This window comes from Stenella coeruleoalba (assembly GCF_951394435.1).
Source record: "Stenella coeruleoalba genome assembly, chromosome: 1".
Lineage (NCBI taxonomy): Eukaryota > Metazoa > Chordata > Mammalia > Artiodactyla > Delphinidae > Stenella > Stenella coeruleoalba.
The window spans coordinates 174,399,383-174,411,615 of NC_137169.1; the positions used below are offsets into that span (position 1 = coordinate 174,399,383).

The 12,233-nt window shown below is 43.0% G+C and overlaps 1 protein-coding gene across 1 annotated transcript in view; it reads right to left on the reverse strand.

Moving 5' to 3' along the window:
* Window positions 1–5,499: 5,499 nt before the first annotated feature.
* The window catches only part of LAMC1 (laminin subunit gamma 1), a 124,174-nt gene continuing 117,440 nt past the window's right edge, over window positions 5,500–12,233 (reverse strand). Inside the window, exons 27-28 of the mRNA XM_079945582.1 lie at window positions 10,646–10,745; window positions 5,500–8,516 (exon numbers count right to left, since the gene is read on the reverse strand). Coding sequence (XP_079801708.1) covers window positions 8,260–8,516; window positions 10,646–10,745 — 357 coding nt within the window. The 3' untranslated portion in view covers window positions 5,500–8,259. The remainder of the gene's footprint in view (window positions 8,517–10,645; window positions 10,746–12,233) is intronic.

Consider the following 12,233-nt stretch of genomic DNA (forward strand, 5'->3'; position numbering starts at 1 on the left):
TGTGGCCTCTCCCGTTGCGGAGCGCAGGCTCCGGACGCGCAGGCTCAGCGGCCATGGCTCACGGGCCCAGCCGCTCTGCGGCATGCGGGATCCTCCCAGACCGGGGCATGAACCCGCGTCCCCTGCATCGGCAGGCGGACTCTCAACCACTGCGCCATCAGGGAAGCCCTGTGAAGGACATTTTTGAGACAGATAGTGTATTCGTTTCCTATGCTGTGTAACAAATTACCCCAAACTTAGTGGCTTAAAACAATGCAAATTTCTTATTTTATAGTTCTGTAGAAGTCTGATAGGGGTCTCCCTGGGATAAAATCAAGGTGTCAGCAGGGCTTTGTCCCCTTCTGGAGGCTCTAGGGAAGAATCATTCCCTTGTCTTTCTTTCTGAGCTTCTAGAGGCCACCCATGTTCCCTGGCTCCTGCCCCCTCCTCCATCTTCAAGCCGACAGTGGTGGCCTTAACACATTGCATCATTCTGACCTCCTTTTCTGCCTCCCTCTTCCAATTATAAGAATCCTTATGGTTGTACTGGCCCAACTAGATAATCCAAGATAATCTCTCAATTTTAAGATCAGCTGATTGACAACCTAATTACATCAGAAAGCTTAATGCCCCTTTGCCTTGTGTAACCTAACACATTCATAGGTTCTAGGAATTAGGATGTGGACATCTTTGGGGGGCCGTTATTCTGCCTACCACAAATGGTACAATCTGTATAAGGGCTGTAGATTATAGTACTGCATCAATGGGAATTTCCTAATTTTGACAATTGTACTGTCGATATGTAAGAAAGTTTCCTGTCTTTGGGAAATAACACATTGAAGTATTTATGGGTAAATGGGCATTGTGTCTGCAACTTAAAACACTTCTTTCTCTCCCTCTCTCCATGGAGAGCAAGAGTGAGAGCAGTGAAAAAGCAAGTGTACCATTGGTGGAATCTGAATAAAGAGTACTAGAGAATTTTTTGACTACTCTTGAAAATTTTTCTCTAAGTCTGAAATTATGTCATAAGAGCAAAAAATTTTAATGCAGTCTTTGTGAGTAAATTTCCTATTTCTAATAAATACTTAAATTTGTGTCATATTATGAATGACATGTTCATTCTGATGGGTCTTTAAAAATCTCTTTTGAAACATTGACATTTTAGCAAGTTGTTTAATGACTTATTTGCAATTAACTATGAATAAGTTATGTATTGGGCAGTTTTGAGTGTATCATGAAGGTAAAATCAATTATTTTGGACTCCACACTCCCGTTGTCCCATAGCTTGGGTATTAATGTTGAGTATTTTCATTTTCTGTCTTAAAATTCAGTAATTACTTTTAAAATGGGGTCTTGAAAAGGTATTTAAAAGTAGGCAAAAACTGTTTAGTTAGTAGTATTCTTCCAATATTAATCTCTTAGTTTTGGTAAGTGTACCGTAGATATATCAGATGTTAACATTAGGAAGCTAGGTAAAGCTAGGTGACCCAGCTTCATGCTCCTTAACCCTGAGCCTATGTAGGGGGAAGAGACAAGGGAAAGAGCAAGAGCAGAGAGAGAGGTGTGAGCCATGAGGTGTATATGGCCCAGGTTGTTCGAGGACAATCAGGGTCCAAGTAACAGTTCTGCCGCTAACTGGTTCCTTAATATTGGGCAAGTTACTAATATATTTAAATCCTGCCTTGATCACTCTAAACAAGGGATTTGAGGAAGCTTTTCATAAAATACATGTACATAATCGAGGACCTTAAAAGGAAAGTGGATCAAAATCATGACAGAAAATGAGGCAACAGCTAACATAGTGGCTAGGGTGATGGGGAAGCAAAACGTGGCTTCGATTTTCTCAATGGTCAAATGGAGAGTGTCATCACGAGAGGCAAATGAAAGAAACCAATTATGAAAGTGCCTGTGAAAACACGGCATGGGTGTGAGTTACTCTGATAGTGTTAGTCTTGCCTGAGCCCTCAGAAACATATAGAGGGCAGGCAGCCCATCTGAAATCTACGTGGCAAAACTCATCTCTCTGGCCAGGTGTGCGCCTCTGTATCCGCCTAACAGAGACAGCACAGAGAGCAGAGAGTCTGAGCCAAGAGGGATCAGCAAGTTGTAACACACACCTCTCTGACCACGCTGAACACGTAATTACCCAAATCACAGCTGTTTCTCCTGAGCCTTTATCTTGGACGCTGGCTCAGCAGCCCAGGAACGTGTAATCCACACTAGGACAGCACATCTTCCCCAGACGTTTCTGCTCCTGGCTGGACTTGTGCTTACTCTGCACTAATCTCACCTTGGAAACCATGCTCAGGAGGAAAGAAAGGTCCATGGAAGAAGAGTCTGGGATCAATGAACAGAGAAGATTAAGGAAAATTAGGATCATATACATCCTAGAAACCAAGCACTGAATATCCAGGATGAAATCACGCTATGTTAACACAAGTTGCCATGGCACAAAATTTGATGATTGCCTTAAAGTTACCAAGATGACAAAGGATCTCAGTTATTAGGGCAGACGCCATGGCACGGGCCCCCAAAGCATCAGTCTAAGGCTCACGTAGAATTTTTGGTTACTAGCTATGGTGAAAAAGCATTATGGGAGGATGGAAGGGTGGCCCTCAAAGGTATGACCAGGGACCTTTCACAGAGAAGCACTTACACTGACTTGGACAAACTCACGGGAACAGTGATGTAACAGAGGGTTACATTCTGATTTGATCAAAGGCCTGAAGCTCAACTTTTTACAGAAATAAATACAAACTGAATTAATCATACGCAATACCTCTGCTTATGAATTAATACTGAATTAATCATACTGAATTAATCATAAGCAATACCTCTATGGCCTAAGTTATACGGCTTTCCAAGGTAGGAAGCAAACAATAAAACACCAACCAGTCTGTTGAAATTTACTGGGACCATTCCCAGGAGTTACAGAAAAAGAAAGGGAATTAATATTATAACTTGGGCCAGGAGCCAGAGATGCCTACAGAAGGGGCTGTGGGTAAAACTCGCAGACAACACATACACAGCGTTGAGAACGGCTAGTGTGAGGCTGGGAGCGCAGAGGCCCAGGCCTTGTAGACCGCATCACACCAGCTGGTTGCTGACTGCATAGCCCGGTGAGGTCTGTGCTATGCCATTTGGTGAAAGACAGTGGTTTTGGTTATTTTTCTACAAATCCATCCTTAGGTAAGAGCGCTGAGTGAACAGAATGCTGTTGGAAGGAGAGGGGGAGAGATAGAGACACAGAGAGAAAGAGAGAGAGAGAGAAATTAACAAGTATCCATAAACCTCTCTCTGCTCACAGCAGGGAAAAAGTAACAGGAGTGGGAGAACAGGATGAGAAGGGCTGATTTGGTCGCATCTTTAAGACAACGTGACTACTGTCTGCCTCCTAGCCCTGAGGATGTGAAAGGGAGTAGCCAAGACCCTGATCTTAGAGGTAAGGAGAGAGCGGGGAGGGAGAGTGGGTGAGACACACCGGACCAATAAACACATGCCCAAGGGCCATGCCGGAAGCCAGTACCAGGCTGAGAGGGGTGGTGAACAAAGAAAGGACTGGCCAGTTTCAACAGAGTAGGGAACACCTTGACCTTAGATTTTCCTGTACTGGGGAAGGGAAAGCAAGCACGTTCTGGGCAGAGAAGAGTTAAAGCCAAGACATGGAGGTCTTAACACTTGAAATGTTAAGGTTTCTCTTAATTGAATTCTTATTTGAGATTTTCTTTGGTCTTCTGCTAAATATTTTCCTTTCTCAAGCATACGATTTTTACTTAGAATTTCATTGATCGGTATAGAGCAGGTAGAATCATTCTAGGAGACTCCACAAGAATAGAAGACACTCTGGTTGACTCCTGAATGAGTGCAGCCTCTGAGAGATACATAGATTCCTTACAGAAAGTTATTTTTCACTCCAACTATTAATATTTTCAATTAAACCTGCTTAGTGTGAACAGGCAAAACTACCTGACATTTACAGCCATCTCATTTCTGTTCCCGTAAACTATTGGCCTGAAGAGATCTGATCTTTCCTCGGGTGGGTCCTTCCTCACCTTAGGTGGAAGGTGCCACCTGCTTTTCTACTTCATGACTCTCCTGGGCACCAGGAGTCCTGTCTTCTCCAGACATTCTATTTTGAACGTAACTGAAGTGGGTCTGGTGAGTTCAGATTTATTAAGGGGCTAGAATGCTTATTGAAGGGGTAAACCTTTGGAGATATTTTGAATCAGATTATGCTGATACCAACTTCAGAGAAATTGCTGACTCTGAAATAACAAAAGGAATAGGAACACATTTTTAGAATTCCACTCATCACTCTGACACAGTAACTATTGAGGCATATTTGCACCTGAGTCATATCCTACAAATGGGTTAAGAACACGGTATGTAAGAAAGCTAGTAACTAGTGCCCTCTGAAGCTCTCTTCGAGGAAGTTTAAAGAGAAGAGTTCAGGTTCTGCTTTACAGGTGTCACAGCTGTAACGATTGTGTTGTTTGTTTGTTTTTGCGGTACACGGGCCTCTCACTGTCGTGGCCTCTCCCGTTGCGGAGCACAGGCTCCGGACGCGCAGGCTCAGCGGCCATGGCTCACGGGCCCAGCCGCTCCGTGGCACGTGGGATCTTCCCGGACCGGGGCACAAACCCGTGTCCCCTGCATCGGCAGGCGGACTCTCAACCACTGCGCCACCAGGGAAGCCCAACAGCTGTAATGATTTACATGACTGGGGAGGTGGCATGTCACCCCCAGGGCCTCAGGGCTATAAACAGAGGCAAAGAGTAGAGGAAAGCCTTACTGCTGTCTCTGTAGTTCCAAACATCTTCATCTGGTCTTAAGTTACTCCAGTTGGGTCAGCCCTCCAGATGGCCTGCTGGTCCAGCACATTACTTACTTTTTCTTCCATTATGTTTGAGAGTGTTTCTCATCGTATAAAAAAGTATGAAAGTACCTTTAGTTTAGCTGAAGATGTGTGTATTTAAAAGGTGGAAAGACAACTCTTTACATACATCTGCTAATTTAGAAAGCCCAAATAATTTGAAAATAGTCCTCCGTAGTCACTAATCAAATATGGAGACTACACCAGGGGGTCTGGCAAACTCCAGCCCGCAAGCCCAGGCCTGTTCCTGTAAATAGTTGTACTGGACCACAGCCCTGTTCATTTGTTTACAGACTGTCCACAGCTGCTTTCCTGCTACAACAGCAGACAGAGCAGTTGTAACAGAGACTGTATGGCCTGCAAAACGTAAAACATTTACTATCTAGAGCTTAACAGGAAGAATTTGCCATCATCTGGACCACAACCAAAGTATTCCAATCTGGGAAGGGTTAAAATACATAAATATATACATAAATAAATTTATATACTCACACACACGCACGTACACACACTGGATTGTTCTCAGGAAAAGAAACAACCCAAAGAATACATTACGAGACGCTTCCCCTTCATCATACCTTTTTTTTTTCATCATACCTTTCAAAACATCTTACATCCCCAGTACCACACTCAGGCCACACCAAGTATAAAGGGTTACAAATATTCAGATTTTATTATAAATAAAATACTGTTTTTTTTTTTAACATAAAAAATGCCAAGTGTTGCATTTTATTTACTACCCTGGAGAGCAAGACCGTAGAGATTAAGGCAAACAGCTAAAGTGAAGGCACATGGAAAAGGGCCACGGTTGGAATTAAGAGGGAAAATTCCAGGGAACAGCTGTGTATGTTCCCTGTGACACCCAGCATTCTGCAGCAGCCATCCTGTCGATTTTATTACATAAAATACAGATAACTGGAACTATACAATAAAATAATGGCTATATTGCAGGTGTGTAATTAAGGTATTGTCTTATAAGGAACTTTTATTTTAAAAATAAAATTCTGTTTAAAAATATACCACACAGATGGAAAAGGAGAAAAGAAACAACAACAAATCCCCCAAATTTCACTGTGGCCTAAGACTTACTGGAGTGAACCTGACCCACAGGCTAGAGGGTAAACTACCTTAGCAGTCTATCTTCAGTCCTTTCCCTGAAACCTTGACCAAAATGTCTCATAGGATGTGGCCACTTAAAAAAGAGGAACTAGCTAGGAAACACTGATGTGAACACTTGGCAAGAAAGAGCCAGGCCTCCTGCGATAGGAGAAGAGGCCTGAGAAGAGGAATGGAGTGGAAGCTTAGGAGGATGCCAGGTCAAAACACCAGTAAGTCAACTCTGGGATGCAAGGAGGAGATGGAAAGGGGAAGAACTAAGGCAGACCACCTCTCCCACTCTATGCAGCATGATCCCTGATGCACTACGGGCACTCAAGTAATTATGCACCCCTTATAAAAATGACCCCATCCAGCTCCAACAACTGCCAGAGGGCATTTCTCACTCACTCCTGGCTCGGCTCACACTGATGGTAAAGATGCCCTTCAGCAGACTTTCCTAATTCCATCCTTCCCTGTGGAGCTGGCGTTCCTGCTCTGGGGCAGCCACTAAGAACAACATCGTGCTGTGGTTGAGGACCACCAGGACTGCAACGGAAGAGGGGTCGAGGTACCTCTTTATCGTGGCTGTGTGTGGAGGAAAGCAGGTGGATGTGAATGTCAGAAAACGGACATGCTGCAAACACAAGGCGAAGGGCAAAGCAACAGGGAACAAATCCAATCCAAAGAACCGCAGATGGAAGGGAAGGAGGTATACAGACACGTTGTGCTGGTGAAGAGGAAAAATGAAGTGAAGAAGTGAACGGACAGTGCCATTCTAGAAACAGGACCAAGTATATTTACATAAACTCCTTACTCTATAATCATGATAAACAAAAAAACATTCACACAAAAATATAAATTTGAAATAATTAATAGCACCAGTGTGTCAGATAATAGTTTCTTTCCCCTGCTACGCAAAGTACAAAGTTGCATAGTGTTAAAGGCTATATATGAATCTCGAAAGCGGGTTGGTAGGAGGAAGGGGTTTGTGGCAGAGAATCGTCACGCTGTGACCTTAGAAGAAAACCACAGAGCTGAGGGTCAGAAGTTGAGAAGCTCACTAGGAAACTCCATGTAAGGGTCTTCCCTCTACGCTTAGAGGGAAGGTTTAGAGGTGGGTTTAAATCACAAAGTGCAGGAACGAGATGGTGTTGGCAGCTGTGTGAAATACTGAGTGCAAGTATTTGTCACCAGGATTTGGCAAACAATGTGTTTTGAGGGGTTCTACAAGATGGGAACATCAGGAGAAAACTGAGGCTAAGGGTCAAATGTTTCATCTCTCCCCAATGGAAGAAAAATGGATATGTGGGATCCTGACGGTACAAGTTGCATCTAAGTTCTATCCCTTTGCTAGAAAAGACTCTAGGACAAGGAGGCTTTTGTTTTGTTTTGTCAAGATCGTAAGGACCACCCGTTCTCTGCCAGGTAACAACACTAGTTCCAAGACTAATATTCTAAAAAAGCTCTAAGAATTAGTGTGATTTTGGAAAAAACTTTAGTGGTTATCATATCCCTGTTTCTTCTGCATAAATTCCATCTATAGGAATAGAAGACGTCTGTTGGTGAGTGCAAGCTGCCCATCCACATTTAAATTGTCAGCTGCCCAAAGATCTGAAAACAGTTTATCTTCCTAGTCAGTTATTAACATCTGAGAAAACGTGCGGCCACTTCTGCAGTCTCACATCGTCCTGGAGACTGTCATAAATCATTGCATCCTTACCCGTGGGATGGCTCAGTGTCCTAAACTCAAAATAGCTAAAACAACAGATGATGGCTCTCGACATTCTAAATGACCAATACCTTTGGCACAGGATGTGTATTTCCTTTTGCTTAAAAGGAGGAGGGGCAGGAGATGTGGATGCATTTTCTTTACCTATAGACTGGATATACTGGCCATCACAATGCTACTGTCAATAGCCAAACTTCTCCTTCATAGAAACAAGAGTACTGAGACTGAGGAGGTTCTGTTGGCATCAGAGAGAAAGGGAGGGCTACTGGCTCAGCCCTGGCCCACAACGGTTCCCACGAAGGGTTTAAGCCACTGTACAGCAACGCAGGATGCCACGTCCTTAGGCGACTCAGAAGGGAAAGGTGGGTCTAAGGGACCACCATTAAGTGGAAGAGAGACTTTATTAGATAAAACCCTTTGTTCCTGATTCACGATGTTTAATTTGCTTCTCTTTAAACTTTGTGACTTCTCCTGGCTCAAAAGGACAGTGGTGGAGAGCAGCAGAGAGTGGGGGTCTGAAAAATGTAATCTTTGTGTTAAGGCACTCTGTGGCCTCACAGTGGCTCCCTAAAGGAAGACGCTAGGGCTTTTCAATGGACGGGGTGTTGAAGCAGCCGGAGGGTAAGGTCTTCTTGATGTCTTCCAGGTTGCGGATGTCCTTCAGGATCTCCTCAATGTCTCTGTTATAGTCCATGATGGCAGCCTCCTGCCTCCTGGCTTCATTCTCCAGGTTAGACACTTTCCTGTCTAGATCACTGACTTTCATTTCATCTTTGGCTTTGTTCAGGGTACCTTCAATCTCATTTAGCTTGTTCAGGTCCACTGTGTCCAGCTGCCCTGTTGAGTCAGAAAGGACACAGAAGAGGACAGACACATTCAGTGAGAATTATAACATCACTCCGCAAGTATCCCCACCAGCGTTTTTCTAAAGGAAGCCCAGCCCCAGCAGCTGTCGCCATGAAAAAGTGGCCTGAGAACTTGATGCCTGTCATACAAGGGCATTAACAATGCAAACCAGGTACAATCACTGACCTAATCTAGCAGGGATGGGTCAGAGCTTATAATGAACATTGGGGCTGGATTTTTTTTCCTGAGAAGACGGTTTTTGTGCAATGTTTTCTAAATGTGTAACGACCATGTCCTAGACCTTAAGCCTCACTTGTGGTTTTGAAGGTCATCTGGTAACGTGTAATACCTTTTCCACGTTTATATATGTAATCCTTGTGTCTTTTTAGTGTCCTCTAATGAACATAAACATCTTTACGCTAGAACCCTAAGCCCTCAGCTGTTCGATTCCAGGGAAACCGGGTTGTTCTGGGAGTCATGTCCTGCTCGCAAGAGTTAGACACTATTATCGGAGCCCTCCTATGGAAAATGGCCAGGGTTGAAATGCTGAAATAATTTCACCAAAGCTTTGCTTTTTTAAAAAATTAATTAATTAATTAATTTATTTTTATTTTTGGCTGTGTTGGGTCTTCGTTTCTGTGCGAGGGCTTTCTCTAGATGCGGCGAGCGGGGGCCGCTCTTCATCGCGGGGTGCAGGCCTCTCACTAGCGCGGCCTCTCTTGTTGCAGAGCACAGGCTCCAGACACGCAGGCTCAGTAGTTGTGGCTCACGGGCCTAGCTGCTCCGCGGCATGTGGGATCTTCCCAGACCAGGGCTCGAACTCGTGTCCCTGCATTAGCAGGCAGATTCTCAACCACTGCGCCACCAGGGAAGCCCCAAACCTTCGCTTTAAAATTAGCAAGAGGGCTTCCCTGGTGGCCCAGTGGTTGGGAGTCCGCCTGCCGATGCAGGGGACGTGGGTTCGTGCCCCGGTCCGGGAAGATCCCACGTGCCACGGAGCGGCTGGGCCCGTGAGCCATGGCTACTGAGCCTGCGCGTCCAGAGCCTGTACTCCACAACGGCAGAGGCCACAACCGTGAGAGGCCCACATACCGCAGGAATAAATAAATAAATAAAATTAGCAAGAAAAAGAGGTCCTTTTGCAAGGAACTACTTCTATATTAGATGAAAGCAGACAGCCAGCTGCACAACGACCAGCACTTTATGCATACTGAACTTGATTAAATTCTCACCAGATCATTTGACATCAATGATTCTCAGCTGTTACGTAATTTGCCCAAATTTGCACAGCTTACAGGCCACAAAGCAAAGATTCCAACCCAAGTCTGACTAACTTTAAAATACAACCTTTTCTGTCACAAAACCTACCTCTTCCAGCTTACTTTCATTTTAAAGTCCATCTGCTGGCACATAATTTATTATTCTTGAAAATTGAGACAGATAAAAATATCACACACACCTCCCAAAAAAACCCCCCCACAAAACAAAACACTGACCAAAACCAAACTTTAAAGGCTATCACATTAAAATAGAGTGCCTTGCTTACAAAGCTGTACTGGCTAGAGTATTACAACTTTATAATAGAGGCTGGTGACAAAAGTACATCTGCCCTATAATGAGGCCTGCTCCCTGTATCAAACTGGATTAAAGGAACATTTTAATATGCTTATATTTCCTTCAAAAAGAAAGCCTTCTCTCTTTTGGCATAAAAACTGTCACCTCATCCAATTAGCCTTTAATCGATTATCCTTTAAAGTGTTCTTTTATTCTGTCATTGAAATCCTTCACTTTAAATCCTTTAAAGACATTCTGCCAGCAGGATGAACTAAGAATAATCACTGTTCGATTGTAACATAAACCTTGACCATAAATGAGCCACCCTAGCTGGAAGCATATCTTCAAAATTTTATTAAGTCCTCAGACCACGGTCAGATTCCAATACTGAGTCAGATTCCATGGAAGGACCTAGCAAGTACATGTTGAATTAATACAACTTAAAGTCACGATTCAGTTCATACGGTCTTTGCACTGTAGTATCTACTTTTGAGTCAACTATCTCAGATCCCAAGAACAGTACCAAGAATTCAAAGGCTGCCTAACAAGACTCTATGGTTACTTACCCAGCTGCTCCAGGAGGTCATTAATAAGGTTGAGGAGGCTGGTGACAGAGTTTTTGGCCTTTCTGGCATTGATCTCAGCTTCCTGAGCAGCCTGTGAAGCCTGTACAGGGAAAAAAGGATAAATGATACAGTAGTCTTGATGATACATTTTTATCTTCTTGAAGTATCTTTTCCCCAATGAGTCAACAAATCTAATTTTCAGATGGTTTCCCTTCTTCTAACTCGTGAAACTATTAGCTCCTACTGTGGAGATGTTCTTTTTTGGTCATATCTTCATGTTGAGGATGTGGCTATTTTTAATTCACTTCATAGTCATGAGGAGGCAGTCAGTATGCCTACAATGACTGTATCTGTCTTTCAAAGATCAAGGTTCCCTCCTTTTCTCACTTTCTCACTCAGGAACACATGGAGGTGTATTCATAATAAAACCCATCAAGCAGAAACACGTTACTTTTTAAGGACGAGTATAAAAACTACCGTTTTAGAACCAAAACATGCCCTCTGGGATGATCTTAGAGACTTGATTGTCAGAAATGTCCTATTCTCAGAAATTTTTCATAATTAAGTGACATTCTTCTAAAACTCCCTCTCCCCAGGCAGTCACACAAATACACACATACAAACTGGGGCAATACAATTTACATTTAAAAAATCAACCGAAGGTAAATATATTGGGGAAAATTCCATGAAACCTGAACAAATACACTTGTGCATGAGTCACAGGAAATGGCAATGGAAGAGGAAGTGTCTAAGTATCAGAAAACAGATGCTCTCACAAATAAATCTGGTCAGGATATACATGAGTAGCTTTGAGCTTCCTACCACAGAACTGTTTTTCCTAGCTTTTCTGGGTCAAGAGAATACAAAAGTTTTGGATAGAAACAATGTGAAAATTTTAAAAAGAAAAATAAAGCAACGGAAAAAACCTTCACAAATAAACGATTAACCTCCGTTCAAACTGCAGCCATTCTCACTGCACCTTCCCAGGCTGTCTGCGAGTGTTCTAGCAGAGCTGTAAAGGACTCTGCTACGGCCATACCATTACATTTAACCTGCTTTCTGCAGCCTCCTCTTCCAAGAACAACTGTGAGCCTTCACTCTTTCCCTTAAAAAACAGGTTATGGACTGCAACAATACTGATGCAATGTTGGCCTCTCAGGATTGATACTTAAATATAAATGGCATAGTATATATGAGGGTGCCTTGTACTCCTTAGAAGTTACTTACCAAAAGGAACAAAAGGTGGATCTTCTTTCTACCCTTTTAATTGAATTCATACACTTTTTTGAAGCTTATAGAGAATATATATCTTTTCCTTTCCTTCAACAGGCTCTAAATCTAATGTTTCTATAACTGTATTAAAACATAAAATCCAGAGACCCTCAGCACGTATGAAATATACACATTTTTACTATATGGGAATTTCCACTTGAGCCATACCTTGCTATAGAAAATGAGGACAATTCAAAACAACAAAAAAATGCATAGTAAAATAAGGTATTTGCACAGCGATGCTTCCTGTTATCACTTCCCTAGGGACTTCTTTACCTAGATTAACAGGCTTAGCAGTTCTTCTTTCCAACCCAAA